Below are 22,090 nucleotides of genomic sequence, written 5' to 3'. Positions count from 1 at the left end.
AACTGACAATGTTTTTTTGCGGCAACGCATTGTCAATCAGTTGTAATATATAGAAGGTTTTACAACAAAAATTCATTGCATAGCAGTTTTACAGAGAAAACTGTCCATCACCAAGTTTCCATTTACCCTCACCAGACAGTAAAAACCCTTAGGCATGGTGTGTTTATTTCTGATCTTTGCTTATTTCTCACCGAGTGCACTGTCCCTTTAAATGCCTGACGTGTTTTAAGGCGAGAGCTGCACTCTGATTGGCTGTAGAGCAAGACAACCTCCTCAGTGGGGGAAAGGCAGCTAATAAAAGACATCTAAGCTTTCAAAACATGTTTATTCACTTTATTATTGTTTGTGGAGCTTGTGGCTTTCTAATAGAAACGTTAGAATCTCTCTAACGCGATATCTGGGTTTGTTTGGCGCTGAAAAGGTATGCGATCTGCTGCGGGTTTGTCCCTCCTCCTTGGGTGAGCATCACCATAACCACCATGCCCATGATTGGTCTACAAACTTGATTGGTATGTCGTTGGAAAGCGGAGAGCCTAAGCTCCAAGGGGATAATATTTTAATTATTTTTTGAAAATGTGTACTATTTTTTATGGGGTTTATTTTCGATCAGTACTCGACACAAACATCAGGATTACTCACGAACGGTTTGACGGAGAGACTCGAATTTGGTCTCTTTTTGAAGGGGACAACCAAAGGTAGGCGCTGTTATTCTAACTTTGTGTGTGTGAGCTGCTTGTGGGCTCTTCAAGCTTCGAGATGCAGCGGTTTTGTCATTGGTGAGGAAGAAATATGAAGTTTGGAATATCATATTCTTTCGGCTTAGAGTATAATGTTTTATATCCTTTTGATCTTGATAGTCTGCACATTCGATTGGTGTATGATATGTACACATATATTCAGATTTTTCACTGCGCCATATTTGAATCAATGTATCTACTGTCACTAATTTTTTCATAGCTATTTTCCTGCCAAAGTATATTTTGACCAAAAATTCTTATTTATCGAGCGGGATTATATATATATAATGGTTAAAACAATGAAAAGCCGTGACTTTAAGCTTTAATTTGGTACCTTGACTGTCGACTTTGGACTTGTAGTACTTGAGATATACTGACGGATATAACGATGAGTGATTTTTTTCTTTTGCCCGCCGGCATCTAAAACAAGAAATCAGTTAAATAAGTGGTTAACCAAAAAAAGAATGACTATAGCAAGAGGGCATTTCCTCCCACAGTGCAGGAGTGCACAACTTTAGAAGTTGTGAAGGCAGGGCACATCTAGGCAGAACAGCAGGAACAGTAAGGCAACAAGTGTCTGTGTGTGTGTTAAGTGGGGAAGATTTTGTTGAGGGCTGTAAAATGACGACAAATATTTGCACATATAATTTAAATAAAAATTAAATTAAATACTAAATACTGTTAAATATTAAATACTAATTAAATTCATTTTGACATGAAATGAAAAATCTGACAGCTGTAACTAAAAGGAGAGAACCAGGAGGACACACAGATGCGGGAGCATCCTGAAACACTGGCATCCAATGAAGTGATCGCGTGAAGCGGCAGGATGACAGCGCCAGCTTCTCAGTTTACTATTATTCCCTGTGTCCATAGACCCCCTGGATCTGCCACCTTTATCTAAGGGGGAGCATTAACTATCAAAAGTTAAACTAAACAAATGATGTTTTAGCCTAGGTTTGAAGATTGTCATTGTTTGAGTAGTGAACATTTTCTGCAAGATCATTTCCATGTTGGGGGCTGTATAAGAAAAAGCAGATAATACAGAACAGCAATACAGTAATATGTACAACCAGGTATAACACCAGTACAGAAAGCCTGAAAGGGGTTGATTAACCAAAAGCTTGCATGAAAATGTAGGCCTAAATTTAAAGACTGAGTCTGACTGATCCCTGAACAGTATCAGCAAGGACACTGCATGGTTGAGGAGCTTTATGAGAAAAGGTTCTTCCTCCTGCACCTTTTTTCCTAATGCGAGAAACTAAGAGTAAACCAGCATCCTGTGAACAAAGAGTATGTTTAGGTAGTAGGCTATGAGAAGTTTGCTGAGATACTTAAGGCCTAGTGGATAAAATTGCCTGCACTAGCTTTTCTGCAAAATTCTGTTGAATCCTACAGCTCAACATTAAGTTTGCTGTTGCCATTTATGCTACCAGCAACCAGCTGTAGTCAGCATAACTATGGTTACTGATTGAGCCCAGCCCATGTGTACCCAAACCATCACTAGCTCTTCATCAGGTGTCATCAGGTAGGCACCTCCTCTTGTTGGTGTTTCGCTGAATTAAGCCCACAACACCTCCAGAAGGGCTCAACAGTGAAGTCTGGCATCCCAGACCCACCCCCCTCCAAGCCAGCTTTACAGTCCTACCTTACCCTTTACGATCAACAACCGTAACTGGCCAGACTGGCTTCCCTGTTGACTAAGGCTGTACCATTAACGCATGCTCAGTGCTAGCAGTTCCATGTGAACTTTCTCTCCTTATCCACAAGCATGTTTCTGATAACCTTTCACAGCTGCCCATAGTTTCCGGCTCGTGATGCCGAACTGTACAAGCAGGGACGTGGCTGACTTGGCTACAAATCCCCTAACACACATTTCCACTGGTCTTACATGTGCCTGCCACCCACGTTCCCTCACCTCAGCCGTCAAGTACTTCAGCTTCTTCCTTTTGAATGCTTCATGTACTGCATCCTCAAATGGAACCTATGAACTAAACTATTCGTTTACTTTGAGTAGACCACGATGTCTGGCCTCAGTGTATAGTTAACACAATGCACTCTGGGACCTTGCAGCTTTTTTCCTATGTCCACCAGCTGTTTCCACTCATGCTTCACCCCATGTACCAATATTTGTAGCCTGCGCACATTCTCGAAAACATTGACCCTCACACACAAACCTAACTCCACTGCTCAAAAAAATAAAAGGGAACACTTAAACAATACAATGTAACTCCAAGTCAGTTACACCTCTGTTAAATCAACCTGTCCAGTTGGGAAGCAGCACTGATTCACCTGCTGTTGTGCAAATTGAACAGACAAATGATAGAATTGAAAGGCAATTAGCAAGATAACCCATATAAAGGAGTGGTTCTGCAGGTGGTGACTCTGTTCTCATCCTTTCTGACCAATGTTTTGGTCACTTTTGCATTTTGTCAGTGCTCTCACCCCTAGAGGTAGCATGAGGTGCTGTCTGCAACTCACAGAAGTTGCTCAGGTACTGCAACTCATTCAGGATGGCACATCAGTGTGGACTGTCACAAGAAGGATTGCTATGTCTGTCAGCACAGTGTCCAAAGCATGGAGGAGACACCAGGAGATCTGTTTTTATACTAAATCTATTTTTGAGGGAGCATGGTTTCTGCGCGCGCGCGGATATTTTTGAGGGAGCAAGGTTTCTGCGCGCGCGATGTCTTTGACCTGCGCACTCGCTCCACACTTACAGCCATTACAAAGTGCCTCAGATTCAGCCAATTAGAAACGTCAAATGACAAAGGTCATTTCTGATTGGATGGCTTGACCGCCAAGTGGGAAGGACATACAGGCCGGAGATCAGTAAATAACTTTCTAAAGGAAGCTTAATACTGCAGTTCAAACTGTTCATGTAGAGAGAGGAAGGCAGATTTAAATCAACCTACCTGAGCAACCCTCCTGAGTTTTACACACACACACACACATACACACACACACAAAACAACAATACTGAACAAATAGGTTTTAACTCTGGAAAGCTCTATTGAGTTTATCAGAAAAAGAAAAATACAGAAAGATTTCACAGACCAGGTGGGTTCAGTTCACCCTCCTTTCATTCCCCTGTATGTAATTAAGGCTACATACATTGCCAATATTTATGGCAAAAAAATGAAAAACTATTTTGCTATACATAAATTTTGAACCATAGTTAAATCAAATACACACTAATATATGCAGGTGTACGTTACTACATTACATAATTATAGCCAACAGAATTCTGAATAGCTAACCGCAAGCTAACTTTATTGCAGTATTAAGCTTCCTTTAGGAAGTTATTTAGATTTAAGCATTACACAATCAGCTAGCCCTGTATGTTGGTAACTACCGATCTAGATAGCATTTACAGTACTTTCTATTACTAATAAAGTAGTTTCTACAGTCGTTGCAATACAATTTACCGTCGTTGCTAGGACTAATTTACAACTATGTACATTGTTTTTAGCATATCAGCTACGTTGCTGACTCAGTTAATCAAGGTAAATACAAGGATAAAAAATCTACATTGTGGCCAATTCAATATATATAAAATAAAATGTCTGGCTGTGGTGTACTGGTCTGGTGCCGTTCAGAGGGCATTGTCAGATTTCTCCCTAACCATAACCTCCCACTCGCCGGTATCCATCTATTTACTGGTCTCCGACCTGTATGTCCTTCCCACTTGGCGGTCAAACGATCCAATCAGAAATGACCTTTGTCATTTGACGTTTCTGATTGGCTGAATCTGAGGCACTTTGTAATGGCTGTGTGTAGCGAGCGCGCAGGTCAGAGACATCGCGCGTGCAGAATAGTGATGGGAATTTCGGCTCTTTTTGAGGAGCCGGTTCTTTTGGCTCGGCTCTTCATAAAGAGCCGGCTCTTTCGGCTCCTAAATGGCTCTTTGTTTTACCACTTATTTCCACTGGTACAGAACAATATTACCTACATTTTACATGACTATATGGACAAAATATTACTGTTCAATATTAAAAATAATAAATAGTGTTGCAATGGCTGTCTTGTAATAACTCACTGATTGCACTCACACATTCAATTGTATAAATAACTTAAAATAATAACTTTAAATTATAAATAACTTTAAATTTTTATTTAAACACCTTAATAAAAAATCACTTGTAAACTCTGAAGTATAGTCAATGGAACCCAAAAGGTAGGTATTACAAAATAGCTTATTAAATTAAATAATCATCCATTTCTGGGAAATAAAATAAACAAATACAAAGTGCATTCAACGGTAGTGATTAAAACAACCACAACTGGCAACAAACTGATTTAACATATTCTTAATCTATTTTTTGGAAGGCAGATTGGCATTCAGGAAACCCAAGTGTCTCAGCTTGGAGGGTTGGAGCTTGCTTGTTGTTCTCTGATTGGTTGAATGACAAGCCTTAGAAAAAAATGGCTCGGTCTTAGACGGGACACGGCTCTCATCGTTCACTTACAAGAGCCGGCTCTTTGAACCGATTCGTTCGCGACCGACAAATCACTAGTGCAGAAACCTTCTTGCTCGCTCAAAAATATCCGCGCGCGCGCAGAAACCTTCTTGCTCACTCAAAAATATCCGCACGCGCGCGTGCAGAATTGTGGCACAAAAATAACGCCATATCCCTGGTCTTAAAAGACATCTGTGATGATGTACAGTACCTCTTAAACATCACCAATAGAAACCATTATATGTTTACTTACCTGTACTTACTCACCTGCAGATGGGTCATGTGAGAGGGAAAAGAGTACTAGCTCTAGACGCTGAGTTTTACTTACCTGGTTGAGTCCATTCTCCATAGAGGGAAGGAAGAATTAGAACATGGAAGAAGGAAAATGTATTAACTGATAAATATAAGTCATTGATAAATGTTAAACATGCCATGGCTGTAACTGAATATTTGGAATGTTGATAGTTCATTGTTATTTTTGTTGATTATGAAACCTGTGTATCCAAGATACAATCACTTTTACCTATTTAGGGAACGGTATATTCTAGGGGGCGGGCCCAAATGTAATGTTTTCCCCGAACACTTAAGGTGGACCCACCCCGTTCCACCTTAACCGCACAGCTTTAAGGTGGAACCGGGTAGATCCACCTTAACCTGTCCCCATTCAAACACAGTGTACCACCGATCTGGCACTGGGACCCAATGGTAATGTTTTCCCCTAACACCTAACCACTTAGGTGGAAATCATAGTTCCACCTTAACGGGCCATGCCGACCGACACCCCCCAGCTAGCAAAATTGTATAGGCCCACACTCGGGCTGAATCACGCACGCCAGAACAAAAACACTCGGCCCGATGCCGGCACGCGGAGTCGGCATTGTCTCGGCCGTAGAGTGGGCCGATAGTTCTGGCCCGAGTGTTATGGCTGAGGCTCAAATGACTCGGCCCTAGTCCGGCAAGACATAACTAAATCGCGATAACCGGACCACGGCCGAGTTTGAGCTAGAAGCACGCCATTAGTGGCAGACTCGGCCCAGATCTGGCTCATTATTGGTTTTAATAGTTTATTTCTATACACCGCTCCGCCACCCCCAACACACACACACCTCCCTTCTCTCAGAAAAGGGTACAATCAGGTTTATGGTGAAATTATTGCTTTATTAAATAACTTACACTCTCAGAAAAAAAGAAAAAGGTACATTATTGGTCACTAAAAGGTACAAGTGTTTAAAAGTCCAGTTTTGTTACTTAAAGGTACATTGTCTCCCACCGGAGAAGAGAATGCATTCATTTTTGTAGTATTTCATTATGGAAATATCATATAACAAAAAACATAATAAAAGTCCTGGAGATGAAACAGGGTGTATGAAATCAACACATTTTAAAATCTACAATTATAATATAATCATGTTCCCTAATTAAATGTACAAATATGTACATTTAAAATGTACAATGGAAACACAGCAATTGCAATGTATACAAATAGAACATAAAATTAATACATAGAAAATATATTTGTAACTGGCATTGAAATTTGAAATTGGCAGTGTCATGATTTCCTAAATCCAATTAACATTCAAATACTGTTTAAAAAAAACAAAAACAAAAGGTTTTACACCCTAAGAACTGCCATTTAAATTCAGACTTTTCTTTAAAAATATACTACGCTAAGGCCATATAACAAAACGCTTAAAATTCACCAGGAGGTTTGGAAAAGTATTTTTTTTAAAAAAAGGCAGAAATGTGTGTGGAAGTACACATTTGACACTTTTTCATGGCACACATCAGTTCGATCAACAGTTTGCAAGCCTCTGCTGTGTTGTCACACTTTGTCAATACCTCACTGCCCTCAACAATGATGAAAATATTAGCCGTATCCTCATCTCTGTCAGCCTGGACAACAGGGATCTTCAGGATGTGCAGTGTAGTGAAATAACACTCAAGTGTAGTCACCTCAGTTGTACTACTTGTTGAATTCCAGCTCTATAATTAAACATATAGAGATTATGTACATGTTCTGTTTTCTTCAATATATTTTCTATAAAAATATTGAATGAACTGCATGCAGATTCATTAACTACAGGACTTCAAATGTAAAAGATTATCAGGTTATATTACAAATGATTACACAAACGATTCTGCTACAACTAAGATCTCATCTAAATAAATTAAATTAACCTCCTATCCACTTTTTTCCCTGCATTATTCACTGCCCCACTAGTTTTCTTACTGCAGTCCATCTTTACATAATTACATAAAGAAAATGAATTAGTTCATGTTCATAGTTAATTTTGAAAAAATTAACTAACTTCACAGCTCCAAAAATAAACTACTTCACATGCTTTTATTTTTTTTTTTCTCTCAGTAAATAGGCTTCTACCGTTTTCAATATAATCTCCTTCAACCCACACTGTAAAAAATTTGAGGTGGCCTCAACAAAAAAAATATAAGTCAACATTCTGCACTTAACGTTTTGAGTAAGCAGAACTTATGCAAAAAGTTACATTAACTAAAAAAAAAAAGTTTTCGCTCAAGTACCTTTCGCTCAACTGGTTAAATTGAGTTGCAGCAAATTAGAGTACTTGCTAATTTAAGCTTACATAACTTATAAATGAAGTTTTGTAAACTCAACCTTTTTATTTCTCAAGTGCACAAAACAAATTTAAATAGGTTGCATCAATTAATAGTTTGCATCTACAGTACTTGCCTATTTAAGTTGACATGACTTACTAATGCAGGTTTAAAAAACTCAAGCCAATTTAGAATTCAAGTACATCAGGACAAGGACAATCATGTTTTGAACACTCACAGCACATATAAAGTTGAAATTTACCCAATTTTCATATATATTAATAAAATATTAATTACAGTCCCACAAGGAGAAGAAATGCACTTGACAGGTCACTGATGCCTTCCACGACAACACTCGCGTCAATCGCGTCTGGGGAAGAACACGGAGCCCCTCCATGATCATCCAGGACAGTCAAGATTGCCACCTTCACATCCTTTGTATACTTCTCTTCAGCATTCTTCATCTATTGAACATGGGAGGAGGGGTGGGGTTTCGAAAAATCAGGAAACAATGGACAAGACACTAAACCTATCAATGTGTGTGATACCAATTGACACAAAATGATAAAAGCCTGTTGCATGTTGTTTGACTGCATTAAACACAAGCAGGTAATGCTTCATATCAAATATCACATTTGCTCAACTTGTTTTATAATGGACTATGGTGATATAGGTCTAAAAGTAGTGATCTAGATAAATTGCTTTTTAGTTCAACTTAACACAGAACTCCAAAACCTAGCTGGACAGAGAATCTCAAATAGCACCTAGCATAAAATTACATTTTAATATTTACCAAGCAGGTCTTCAGGATAGCACTTGCATGGACCTCCCTTAAAAAAACGTTAAAGACCTTTAAGTGCAGCAGTTTTTCTGTGCATCAAAATGTCCGATGTCTAAAAGGGGAAAAAAATGGCAATCATTTAAAAAACAAAAAAGTGAGTTAGAAATGCTGTACAATAATTTTGAATGCAATAAATTTGAAGGCAAAATTGAATAATTATACAACACTATACAGCCTTCACACTATGACCTGTAATCTATTCAGCCTCCAATCCCTATGCCCCAATCATGTTGACATGCAGTAGCAACAAATGTGCTTAAAATAAGCAACAAACCTTTTCATCTAGATTATCAAGAATGGCCTGGACATCTCCTCCAAAGGCTGCCCTTCTATTCCTGTACAGTTTAACGAGTTTTGGCACATGTGTCCAGTGCACCATGCAACTGACTCTTCAGGTTGATGGCAGTTATTCTACGAAACTCACTGCATATCTAGAGAGAGAGAGAAGAGTAAACAATAGAGAATACAGATTATCAGTCATTATGTACAGAGCCTGTACATTTCTAGACCAACACTGGTTCAGTTCATAATAGTTATGCAGGGATCCAGTGTAAAACCATCCCGTCATCCCAAGGCCAAAAAAATAGCCCACAGGAAAATTGCTCTTTTGGGACGCTTTCATGACAAGTGTTGTGTGCGATAAAACTTGTTGCCTTTAAATAACATTACTGTGGTTGGACAATGCTGTACGCTTCTTGGTTAATAAGTAAATAAGTAAAAAAAAAAAAAAAAGTAAATAAATAAATAATCCAAACAGCTGATGACTTTGCATTATAAGGGTTTTGGAACTGTTTGGGGAAAAAAAGTTAAGTATCATTCTAGACAAGTAAACTAGATTGGTTCACACTAGGTTTTGCAGTGTGACACAATCCTACAAAAAACCATAACAAGAAAAATATGCTAAAATGGGCCAGAGTCACAAGTACAGCAAACAAACACACTACTCACCTGACTTTCCAAGAACAGTGCTGGCCATCATTCTCGAACCAGACCAACCAAAGGTTCCTGCTCAACAACCTCCTTCCGCCGTAAAAAAAAAAAAAGGTTCGCTCCAACTCATGTTTGGACCCATTTTATCCATCTCAGCCCTCATTGCCTTTCTCTCTTCATCCAAGGAATCCTCACTCAGCCCTGCAGGGTTATATCGCAAACAGCAACATTGTAATCACAAAGCTCACATTTGAAGGTAGAATTTTGGTGACATGTAGATACTTTACTATGACATTTTGAAAGATGACATATCAAGGAACCAGCTGTTTTAAAGGAACACACACAATTGGAGTGAAAACAGGGCCAGCGTGTACCATGGAATCCGTGGCGTACTCTGTGGTGCTTTAACCGAACATCCGGGTCTTGGCTTGTGAAAGAGCAGATTCTCCACTTCATCTAATGTATCCCTTTGAAAAAATGAAAACAATATCAGTGTTAGTATTGTCATTGTACACAAGTATAGTTTGTAGATAATTAAAACTAGAAACGTAACTTTAAAATGCTTTGTGAAATAGTTATTTACCTCAATCTTGAACTTGTCCAAACTTCGAGCCACAACAAAGAGAAGTCAACCGTCCTTCGCGCGTATTCCCGAACCTCCCACTGAGCATGCGCATGACTAGAACAGAGCATGTGCAGGTTTATCTTGATCAGTAACTTTTCCAAACACATTTTCTCAACACATTTTTTATGTTGTGCCTACAGGTTGATCAGAACAATGCATTTCGAGTTAGATGAACTATCACACAATTGAGTTCTATTCCCAACACACTATTTCAAGTATAATCAACTAAATTTGAAGATTTTTTACAGTGCATTAATCACTAGCCCAAAATCACTGCTAGTGCCTAATAAAGGATTAGTGTATGTGGAATTATATATTTAAAACATTACATTACACCAAAAACCAGCCCTGAGATTGAGAATGTATTTTAACCTACTTAGCTAGTACCTTAATGTGTTTAAGCAGTTTTATTTCTTATTTCATTTCTTATACTGAGGTATGCGGTTCTGTGTGACACAAAAACCCACATAAATGCTCACATTGTCTTGTAAAATACACCATCAAATCACATAATTACTCAAATTAAAATAACTCATGTATGAGCGATTGTCATATCATTTCAATGTTTTCTATGTCAGAGGAAAAAAAAAGCTTGCTAAACCGTTTAGCTATAAAGTTTGTCGTTTGGAAAAAAACAACGGTTCAATATTAGGTATGTAACGTATAGCAGTTTATAGAATAACACACGTAACATTAACAATGTTAACTACATTTGGGCGATACCAAAATACTTATGTATCCGAAAATATAAGGTTAAATTGAAATACTTACGGCATGAAGCTGTTCCCTGAGGCCGGTGAGAGCTGCTTGCGCGCCGCGGTCACAGAAAAGAGCGCGAATCTTCATCTTCTTCTACTGTGTTTTTACAGCGGTTCGCTTCTGCCACCTTCCGTCTTCTCATTCAGAGTTCATTCATTTTAAAGCTGTCATCTTCAAAAACTTAAATAACAATATCCTCCCTTCAGCACGGCACCGTCTCCTTATTAACCCTATTTATCATAATCATTTCTGTCGTTCGTGTCCCAGTCATTACATCAATATTCTAAAATATTACAATATTAACAGAGCTTACCTATAACTGCATGGCATTTAACAAGTTAAAATAATGATTATTTTATTTAACATTTATTACATCGTTTTCCAGACAGTTACCAGTATTTTCTTTTATTTTTAGATGTGGGCCACATATGATTAATACGCAGCATTTGATAAAATGCTCTGATCAGTGTAGTGTGCTAACTGCAATGGCAATCGCCTCGCCAGCCGACAGTGCCAACGTGCAGCCGCAAATGGGCCAGATGCAGCGTGCCGCATTCACGCCGAGCCTCAGCTAGCCGACAGTGCCAACGTAAAGCCGGACTTGGGCCATATACAGGGTGCCGCATTCACGCCGAGACGGCAGCCAGCCGACAGTGCCGAGCCTGAGCCAGAATCGGCCCAGATCTACCTTGCTAGCTGGGCCCCTTGTACTGCAGGGGATACTGCACCGTATACGTACTAATGTTTTCCCCTAACCTCCTAACCTTTAAGGTGGAAATCATAGTCCCACCTCAACGGGACCTTCCACGACAGATGTACCACTGGTAGACTGATATATTTATAAAAGTGTCCTCTGGTCCCAATGGTAATGTTTTCCCGTAACCCCTAACCACTTAAGGTGGAATTGTATAGATCCACCTTAAGCATGTCAGGTCATCCTTAAGCGGTAAGCCTCAAGTCCAGCACAAATTTAAGTTTTGACTTGGTGGTAGCACTGCGAAAAGTCTCTCTGCTTTTATATGTAATAAAACAGAAATTTGACCTCAAGTGCCATTCAAAGACAGCTGAAGTACTGCTTATAGTCTACATTAGGATTAATTAATGTCCCCAAGGTCACTAGAATAAAAAAAACAACAACATATAATTCAATGGGTATGATCCCATAATAGGTCAAAGCACAAATCTGCTGCTATATAAATGGTCTCAGTGTTGGCCTGTCTTACAGTGACAGCTAAATCTCTAAGTAAATTGGTGAAAGGCTTCATCCACAACCTGATCTGCTGGAATTCCTATAATCTTCTTGTGCAAACAAACAAGATTGCACAGTGGTGCGTGGCCTCCTAATTATATTTCCCTTTTTTATTATATTATTATTTTTTTTATTATTATTATTTTTTTAGATCCATAATCTAGTCTTGCATTTCCCCTGATTCTTAAATTTGTGACTTGTTGAGTTTTAATGTGGTGGGCAAATGGTGTTCTCTCTTGTTATTTGTTTGATATAAAAAAAGCATTTCTTAATTCTTTAAACTAAGACCATGATGTGCAAAATTTATGTAACACATAAACGTGCATTAGTGGAACTGAGCACAAATTCTGTTAAAATTCATTTTATTTTGAGTTCAAATAAAATTTTATTTGGAACATCTAGAGTTATGTTATATAAATATAAGAAATAGAATTTCTTAAATAACTTTGCATTGCACAGATTATAGGCTATGGCTGGTGTTTCAAACCAATTATTATGATGTATATATTTTTTCCAGAATAAAAGAAAAAAACAGATTTATTTTACATTTAAAATTTGAACTCTGACCTTGAAACTTACTAAAAAGTCTGTAAACATTTAAAGCAGATAACCTGTAAGTAATCAGACAATAGAGTATGACAATAACCATATGAATTCTGCTCAGAATTTTGTGCTTGGAGTTTGGTTCAAAGAGACTGCATATGTCACCAGAGTGACCCTTTGAAATGACAGTATTCTACTCAAGTTGCCAGTGAGTCTGAGCATTTTTACTGAGATATCCAGCTCCTGACAAGCAGCATGGTGATCCCTGACCCATTCATTGTTTTAATTCACTCTCTGCCTTAGTCTCTTAATGAGCATGAACACAGCAGCATGGACTATTTCGTTCCAGCCAGTTGATTAATGCTTCCTTTTCTGTAGCATCACCTTTTTGCTCTGAATTAAGGTCAGTAGTCCCTCTGATTACTAAAAAGTCTGAAATGTTTTTTAAGCTGTGTAGTGGAGTATGGACCGGATAACGAGATGAAAAGTCAAATGAAGAAATGAAAAGTTTTGAATTAAAACTTTTTCATTCTGACCCCCACACACACGCACGCACATAAGATCTAAACATCAAAAGACGGACCAGGACACCCCTTCCTCCCTTCGGAAATTTAAAGATAACAAACTTTATGATGCTCTTAAGGAACAGAACATCAAACAAAGAGGGGAGTTATACTGCCCCCCTGATTACGACAGGGGCGCCTAAGGGTCTCTCCTTATCGCTTGCAGGGAACAACAAATGGTTAAAATGGTGACCTTGGTTTGAACTCCCGTTGACTCATCCACACCGAACCACCGACATGGATCAACAGCGACCCCAAATGGACACTGGCGAAACTACGGCTCACTCGAGTTCGCCTAAACAATAACGAAAATGAAATCAAATTCTGATTAATATGCATAAACAATATGTACGAGTGTCATCCTATTGTCTTCAGATGGACATCTATCAACTAATGAAGTGATGTGTATTACTGTTGTCAATCATGAAAGAAATTTCTGTCTCTGATTAGAAAAACGAATTAATACCTTCTACAATATCGTAAATGGGACGTAAACACAACGTACCCAAGATGAAATCTTATGTAAATGTTTGATATTAATAATCCAGGACGCTCATTGTTGTATATTACTAACATGTATAAGAAATTTCAATACGCGAAATTTCTATTCCTTCTCCGTGAATCTCCGATTCAAACTCCCCCTCTTCTCTCTTTCGGGAGAGTCACGTGAGCCTCGGACTCGACCCAATTGAAGAAAGGACACCTCCCAATAGGGCGTGACCGCGCTGGCTTTGAAAAGAAGTTCAGCTCGGCACATCAGTACACAGTTCGCAACAGGAAAAAGAGAGTGTGTAGTTCAGAGAGCAGTTCGCCCGTGCAGTGCAGTGCAGTCCAGCGGTTCAGCTCAGAAGATCGGAAGCTCAACTCAGCTCAACTCGCTCTTTTCTCTCTGACTCTTAACTTCGTTTCCACTCTTAACGCCTGCACGCGTTCTCTTTGTTTTTCTTCAAGCTCCGAACCTCTCCAAGCGAGACGCTTTCTCCTCCTCACGACGACGAACAAAAAAGAACCTTAAAAGACTTCACTAAAGCTCACAAGAGACGTCTTGAATTAGCTAGAGTATGAAGCCTTACTAATACGTCTAGTGATTTGAATATCTTCTTTTCTTTTAATTGTGTTTTTGTTTTATCGCCCATCGAAGTTTGATCTCACGAGTAATCAAAGCAGGTGAAACTTATTTGTGGCCAGAATAAGATATCACCCTTTTAGATTAGTTGAAAGCGGATATATATTAGCGTTATAAGCTGACTTCTAAGGGCACTCCTTCTGGAAAACCGAGCAACGAGACGAGCCAACACTCTGAAGAAGCCACTCCACTCCGGTGAGAAACCAGCCACGCCTGCAATTCTCCGAAAAGGAGAACTCTCGATCGACGCCGCCCCGCCTGAGGCCGAGAGCTTCTAACTCAACTGGGAGGGAATCTCCTCCACAAGCGGGCCTGTCTTTCACGACGTGGGAACGACGAGAAACAACCCCAGAACACGGAGGTTAAAACAGCAGGACGCGACGGCTCGGTGAAACGGCAAACGAGTAAGCTAGCTCAATTCCTACATTTTCCAGAAGCTGATGCCTGATTAAGTCCCTTTATAATTTATACGTAATAGAACCTCAATTAGCAACATTTTATTCACAAGTCACAGTGCCTAGCTTATCTTTAAAGTCGAATTGGCTTCCCCTGCGTTGATGCCGTGAGATTTCAAGATTACGCTATGTTAATTAAATATCCTTCTCTTTGTTAATAAACATTTCATTATTTGAAATTACAGTGTGTAGTCTGTTTATTAAAAAGTCTGAAAATCCTGAAGAACTCACTTAGCTTGACTATTATTCATTCTCAAACTAATTAGTAACGTTTTCATTGTTTTAGCTAATTATAAACTTTAATTGCTATCATTAGTCAAATATCAGTAATTATAAGAGTTTGAATAAGGTCAACGCTATAAACACAATATATAAATATATATATTAAATATATATTCACATAGGTATCACGGTGTATGATTAAAAAAAACCCAACATACACTACAGCTGCAGTTTATTAATTACCGTGGTATGTTCACTTGCAATTAAAACTGAATTACATTTGTGCCTGATCTTGTCAATATTTGTTTAAAAAAACAAACACAAATCCTTAAAAAATGCAGGTTAACATGAGAAGGCACAAACATTTTATTTATATATTTATTTATTTTTTATTTTATAATCCTTTGATGTAAATTAATGTAAAACATAATTTCAAGTCATTATGGAGCCTTTCTGTTTCTTTCAGTACATTTCACAAACTGCAAAGCACATCTGCTTTCAAATTATGTTTTTTTACAGCAAAAATATGCGTGTCTTTTTAATAACATAAATATGATTTAGACCAGGTTATGATTATGATTTACTAAGCTAATTTACCCAGGCAGTCATTCCTGCACTGAACGTAACTGACTGTAAATAAATTATTGCTACTATAATAATGAGGTATGACATGTTTCTTTTTTTTTAATACACTTTTTTAACTATGCAATCTGTCCTATATATTGTGTGAAAATTGGGAGAAATGTGAGAAATGGGCCAATAGGCATTAAATATTTATAAATAAAATTTTTGTCAAGTAAATATATTTAACTTAAGGTAGTAAAAATAAAATCATGTTATTAATTTGTTTCAAATTCAGCTTCTTCTATCAAGGAACCCTTTTACATTTACCACAGTGAATGAATGTAGATTAAAAAATGGAACCTAAATTATAGTTGTACATAAGCTTAATGTATTTTCTTTATATCTCAATTTTTTTTGTCACCCTACATTGCAGGAAGATTCATAAACACATTGTTTAGTGCACAAAATGATTCACAAAATGTGGAACATTTAATTTTAGATAATGCCTTACTTAAGTTGTGTTTTTGTGTGTTTGGCCCTTAAGGCACAGAAATATTTCCCAATGAGTGTGAAGCTGAACTGAAGGATGTAAGAAAAATATCCAGTAGTGATCAGAAGTCTCCAGAGCAAGGTGAGGAAGAACAGCCAAAAAAGAAGCACAGACAGAACCGCATTACATCCACAACCTATCAGCTCCGTGAGCTAGAGAGAGCCTTTGAAAAGTCCCACTACACTGATGTCTACAGCCGTGTGGAACTGACCATGAAGGTCAACTTGACTGAAGTTAGAGTTCAGGTGGGTTTAAAACTCTGTTTATAACATACAAAGAGCCATAACTTTCTCCAGTAATTCTTCTTCACATTGTGAAGCCATTGCATTGATACCCAGTAACTTTGATGATATATATATATAAAAAACTCTGTTTAAAAATGGTTGTCCCCACTCTGAAGAACATGACATGAGGAGAACACACCAAACTCCTCAAAGACAGTAATGCCAGAGAGGGACTTGAACCCACAATCTCCAGGTCCCTGAAGCTGTGTGACTGCGACACTACCTGCTGCGCCACAGTGCCTCCATAGTTTTAAATGACACTGATAAATTACAAACACTGATGAAAGACCACTGGTACAGCACAAACGGAAATGATAAAAACCTAAAACAAAATTATATTATGCCTTAAAATAAATGATTGTGTTAATTTTTGGATTTATTTTTATTTAATGTAGTTCAGAACAAAAGCATGGAAAACCTCCAGTCTGTCCAAACAACCTGTTGAACTGTAAACTTCACTGTGCCTCTTTTGTCTTGTAAAAATCTTTCCTGGAGAAGACGGGGGTCACTGAAAAGTGTTCTGCTTAGTCTTTGTTGTGGACATAGGTATGTGCGTGAGTTTGTGTGTGTGTGTGTGTGTGTGGGGGGGGGGGGTGCAGAGTCTTTCAACACACACACACACTGTGTAATGTGGGTTCTGTCCCAAAACATATCATCAGAGTGGAGAGTCAAGGTTTTAATTTTTCATTTCTTGATCTGGTCCATATTCCACTACACCTGCCTCCTCTGCTTCCCATGGCCAATCTGCCCGCCCAAGACGCTCTTCCCGCCTGCTCGACAGCACCTCGCCTGCTTCCTCTGCCTCCTCCTGTATCCTCCTCCAAATATCTGATGACACTGATAAATTACAAACACTGATGAAAGACCACTGATACTGTCACGGGGGTGTGAGGAGTAGATTTAAAGGATGCGGACACACTCGCTACAACACGGAAAGGTTTAATAATGAAATAACAAAACAAACTTTACGAGAAACACGAGATAACATTTACTTGACTGGGGAATGAAACAAACGAACTAGATTAGAAACACGAAGACTACGAAAACATTTAGGAAACAAAACGAGCAAGAGAACAACAGAATTCACAATGAAACAAACAAACTCAAAATGACCGATAACAGGAAGTGAGGGAAGAGGGCTTAAATAAACGAACTTAACAAGAGACACCTGACACAGATAACTAAGGACAATTACAGAGAGGCGGAACAAGAGGTGGAGCGAGTGAACATAAACAAAGCCATGTGAGGAGAAGGAAAACAACAAACAGAGCCACATGGAAGGAGGAAAACAACCAGAAAGTGTCAAGGTGTGACAGATACAGCACAAACGGAAATGATATAAACCTAAAACAAAATTATATTTTATGCCTTAAAATAAATGATTGTGTTAATTTTTGGATTTATTTTTATTTTTATTTAATGTAGTTCAGAACAAAAGCATGGAAAACATCCTGTCTGTCCAAACAACCTGTTGGACTGTAAACTTCACTGTGCCTCTTTTGTCTTATAAGCATAGGCTTTCCAGGACAAAACTTCAGAAGTTTACCTGCCTTAGTGCTAGCCAAAAGGATGAAGGTGAATGCTTTAAAATGATCAAGATACAGTGTATGCTTTTTAAATCCAGAGTATATGGCTCACTATGTATGCTTATGGTTTTTTTAGCCTTCCCTGAATATAATAGTTTCTTCTATTCATTGTCTGAATCTGCTTATCCAGTTCAGGGTCACGGTGGGTCCAGAGCCTACCCAGAATAAGTGGGTGCAAGGAAGGAACATGCCCTTGAGGGGGCGCCACTCCTTTGCAGGGCGTAACACAATCACACATTCACTATCACACTCACTCCTATGGACACTTTTGAGTAGACAATCCACCAACAACATGTGTTTTTGGACTGGGATGTCAGAGGATACCAGAGCACCCGGAGTAAATCTACACGGACATGGGAAGAACACACCAAACGCCACACAGTCAGTCACCCAGAGCGGGGCTCGAACCCACAACCACAGGACCCTGGAACTGTGTGAAGGAAACGCTACCAGTTTCTTTTATAATGTTCATAAAGCCCATGTTTATCTGCTATACTTACAGACCCAATAAATGATACTGCATGTAAAAATAAATTCAAAGTAGTGAAAAGAACAATTCATTTTCCAGAAGGTTAGAATGAATCTTAAGTTCTTTACAGTAACTGGCTTCAGAAAGGGGCCAGTAGGCTTACTGGGAAACTTGAGGCAGTGGATTAGCACGTCAAATTTATTAAATAATTTTTGCAAATTTTAATTCAGTACATAGATTCAAATACTGCATCCACAAATAGAGTAAATTCAGCATTACAGAGTTACATTGTAATAAGTTACCTCGGTACTTTTTTCCTTACTAAATGTTATAAATATCTTTCATGTTTTCCTCCAGGTCTGGTTAAGAACCATCGGGCTAAATGGAAGCACCAAGAGAAGATGGACTTTAGTGCAACCCAATGACGTCACGCCTCCCTCACGCTCTGGCGCAGTCAATGCCTCTGGGCTCCTTCCGGGTGTTGTTTCGCTGCCTCCTACATGCACCGTGCCTGCCTCTTCTAGCCCTTCTCCTGGTCCTGTTGTCTTCTCTCGCCTCTCTCCCCACCTCCTCTGTTCTCAGTAATCCCTTGACCCCTTCTCTCTCTTCCAGGTCCCCCTGCTGCCATGCCTACTGCTCCACCCCGGACTGCTTCCGCAGATGCACCATTCACCCTCTCCACTGCTCCTCCAGCCGTGCCACCCAGTAACGCCCACATATTCAACCCACGTCTTGTCTCGCCTTCATTACGGCAACGCATTATTGAAGGTGCAGATGTCACCCTCCCCTCCCGCACCATAGATGCCGGTGATGTTTCCCTCACTTTACGGCCCTCCGAATCACAGGGTTCCAAATCCCTCACAGTCCCAGAATTGGCTCTTGCCTTCTCCATCTACTGCGACATCTTGTGCTACGTCTTCCCTTGTTGCCAGGAGTTGGATGATGACCTGGCCATAATTCTGGATCTGGCTGTTTGCTTCGGTGGAACCAGGTTTTATGACTACAACAGTCTTTACTCTGCTCGGGCCGCTGCACGGCTCCAACAATGGAACCTTCCCATCTACTGGAGTGCCTTGGACCTGGAACTCTATTGTCGTGTTTTCGCAGGTTACACTGCACTCTCGTGCAACGTGTGCGGCTGCCCTTCCCATCCTGTGTCTTCCTGCTCACTCATCGATAAACACTCCTCTTCATACCGGCCCCCCACTCCATCCGTACGTCTCGCCTGGTCTGCTATTCATCTATCGTCCACAGCCTGTGTATTTCCTGGATGGTCAAATGGTTTGCAATTACTTTAATTCCACTGGGTGTTTTGCTTCTTCCAAGCTACTCCATGTGTGCTCTTACTTTGGCCAAGCGCATTCCCGCTCCTCTTGCCCCCAGCGGTCCTTTAAATTTGGCAGCAGCTGACTTCTTTGGTTTCTCTCTACCCCAGTTAATGTGTCCGCTTTAGCCTCTGATCTAGCCGGGCATGCCAATTCCACTTTTGTCTGTTACCTCTTGGACGGCCTACTTTTTGGTTTTTCTCCGGGCCTCGTAACACTGCCTACTTTCTCCTTAACCTGCCGAAACCTTCTCTCCACTTTGTCTGAACCTGATGTCATTTCATTCCTTCTGGCTAAAGAAGTCTCTGGCCGTTTCATGATTGGGCCTTTTTCTTCTCCTCCCTTCTCAACATACTGGATCAACCCCATCGGCATCGCTACCCGCAAATATTCAGGCAAGAAGTGGATCTTCATCGACCTTTCCAATCCACGTGGCACCTCTGAACCTTCCATAAACTGTCTCATTCCCAGTTCCAAATTCTTGCTCCAGTATGCGACTGTGGACCATGCCGTCACCCTAATCAAACTTGCCTGTCATGGTGCCTGGCTCACTAAGGCTGGTATTGTTTCTGCCTTCAAGATTCTGCCTCTCCACCCAGATTTCTGGCATTTTTTTGGGTTTTGCTGGAACAATAAATACTACTTTGCCGTCCATCTCACATTTGGCTGTAAAAGCAGTCCAAAAATATTTAATACCATTGCAGAATCCCTCTGTTGGATTCTGCTCAATGTACAAAAACTGCCTTTCATTCTCCACTGTAGCAGCTTGACCTTATTTGAACTCGTTATGATTAATAGTGATTTAATTAATGATAATAATTATTATTATTATGATTGACTTAAATGACAAAAACATTAACAAGTAATTGGAAAGTGAATACTGTCATCGCTACGTGAGTTCTTCAGGATTTTCAGACTCTTAACCATATGAGGTTGGCTATGCCGTCGGCGGGATAAAATTGAAATTCCATATAAACACATATATAACTCTGCAAAATTTTATCCTAAAAAAAAAATACAACATACCTCGGAAACCTTGAAGGGTCTACTTTCCAACTATATATAGGATGAAACGATATATATATTTATATTCTTGTGAGAGAAGCGTAAACAACAACCGGCACATTTTTGAGGCACAAGCTTTTTTGTTCTGCCCATAGACACGTTCTGCCATTCATATGTTAACACTATGGTAATTCGGCAGCTGCTAGTGGAGGATCATTGGCTGATAATTTGCATGCAAACGCTCATTCGCAACAACAAATACAGAGCACATGTCGCAGAATTGTTTTCGTGGAGCTTCGTCATGTCGCACTCACGGAAGCTGCGGAGGCACTGCTACACATCCAGGAGAGTTTTGCTCTGGAAAGTGAAGAGGATTTCAGCTCATCTGATGAAAGCGGGAAGAACAGTGACGAAGAAAGATTTATTTTGAGATGCGGATTGATCCGAAGGAGGATTTTTGTGATAGATAAGTGAAATATTTCCTTTCAAATGAAACAAACCCACGCTTCGTGCTTACTGTGTACACTTCGCGAATTCCGGGTAGATTAAAATAAAGAATAAATTAAATAAGTGTTACTTTGTATATGAAAGCATAAATGAATGTAAAAAAAAAACATGTAAGATGTATAATTATGCAAGAACGAGTTCACATGCTTATGTAAATACACTGAATGCTGCTGTTGTGTAAACGGCACATTCAAGTGTAGCCTGTTGCTAATCTGAGTGTGCATGCTGAGAGTGCTAACATTAGCATGCGAGGCTCCAGTACCATAAGTGTGGCTTATGTGTAAGTGGCTGTATATGTTTAGCCTAGTGTGGTAATGTAATGTGTAAATGGCCTGTGTGAATGTAATAGTGTCATCCTATGTAGCTTGTTATGCTATGTACTGCTATACATAGGTCATATGTAAGTACTGTATTTGAAATACAAGTAATTATTAGTTGTAGTGACTGTTGGCATGTGTAGCTAATCTTTGTAACTGCTCAGAAGACAGTTGCTCACATTTCTTATTATTTTTCTTTCAGAAATGTGGAAAATACTCCACCTCCAAGCAAAAGACAACGCCGTCAACCAAGTCTGCAACCACCAACGTATAAACACATGGTCCTTCTACATCTGCTCTGTAAGTTTAGCATTTTGCATTACACAACTCACAAAACAGCACAAAACTTTGAAGTGGTACAGAAAACTGTTTCTTCACTTCTTGGACATTGCTGCTACCAAT

General features: G+C 39.3%; 1 protein-coding gene and 2 long non-coding RNA genes across 3 annotated transcripts; 1 reads left to right on the top strand and 2 right to left on the bottom strand.

Moving 5' to 3' along the window:
• The first annotated feature begins 581 nt into the window (after positions 1-581).
• Positions 582-20,712, top strand: rx1 (retinal homeobox gene 1). Its single transcript, XM_066647875.1, has 3 exons — positions 582-695; positions 16,190-16,440; positions 18,892-20,712. Exons 1-3 carry the CDS (start codon positions 590-592, stop codon positions 19,117-19,119), a joined length of 585 nt encoding a protein of 194 aa, XP_066503972.1. The 5' UTR covers positions 582-589; the 3' UTR covers positions 19,120-20,712.
• On the bottom strand, positions 8,072-9,665 carry LOC136671299 (uncharacterized). Its single transcript, XR_010795690.1, has 4 exons — positions 9,558-9,665; positions 8,884-9,040; positions 8,562-8,661; positions 8,072-8,232 (listed from the first exon to the last, which is right to left on the bottom strand). It is a non-coding gene; the product is annotated as an uncharacterized lncRNA (long non-coding RNA).
• Positions 9,897-11,045, bottom strand: LOC136671300 (uncharacterized). Its single transcript, XR_010795691.1, has 3 exons — positions 10,936-11,045; positions 10,123-10,218; positions 9,897-10,006 (listed from the first exon to the last, which is right to left on the bottom strand). It is a non-coding gene; the product is annotated as an uncharacterized lncRNA (long non-coding RNA).
• Positions 20,713-22,090: the final 1,378 nt, after the last annotated feature.

Source organism: Hoplias malabaricus, chromosome 16, assembly GCF_029633855.1.
Source record: "Hoplias malabaricus isolate fHopMal1 chromosome 16, fHopMal1.hap1, whole genome shotgun sequence".
Taxonomy (NCBI): Eukaryota; Metazoa; Chordata; class Actinopteri; order Characiformes; family Erythrinidae; genus Hoplias; species Hoplias malabaricus.
Note: the sequence above shows the minus strand (reverse complement) of the source record. Positions and strands in the feature narration are given on the sequence as shown.

Bases quoted from the DNA above. Each gene is read 5' to 3' on its own strand.
- rx1 (XM_066647875.1), top strand. From the start codon at position 590: ATGGGGTTTATTTTCGATCAGTACTCGACACAAACATCAGGATTACTC. The intron at 696-16,189 runs GTAGGCGCTGTT...TTGGCCCTTAAG, and splicing joins TTTGAAGGGGACAACCAAAG to GCACAGAAATATTTCCCAAT. The intron at 16,441-18,891 runs GTGGGTTTAAAA...GTTTTCCTCCAG, and splicing joins TGACTGAAGTTAGAGTTCAG to GTCTGGTTAAGAACCATCGG.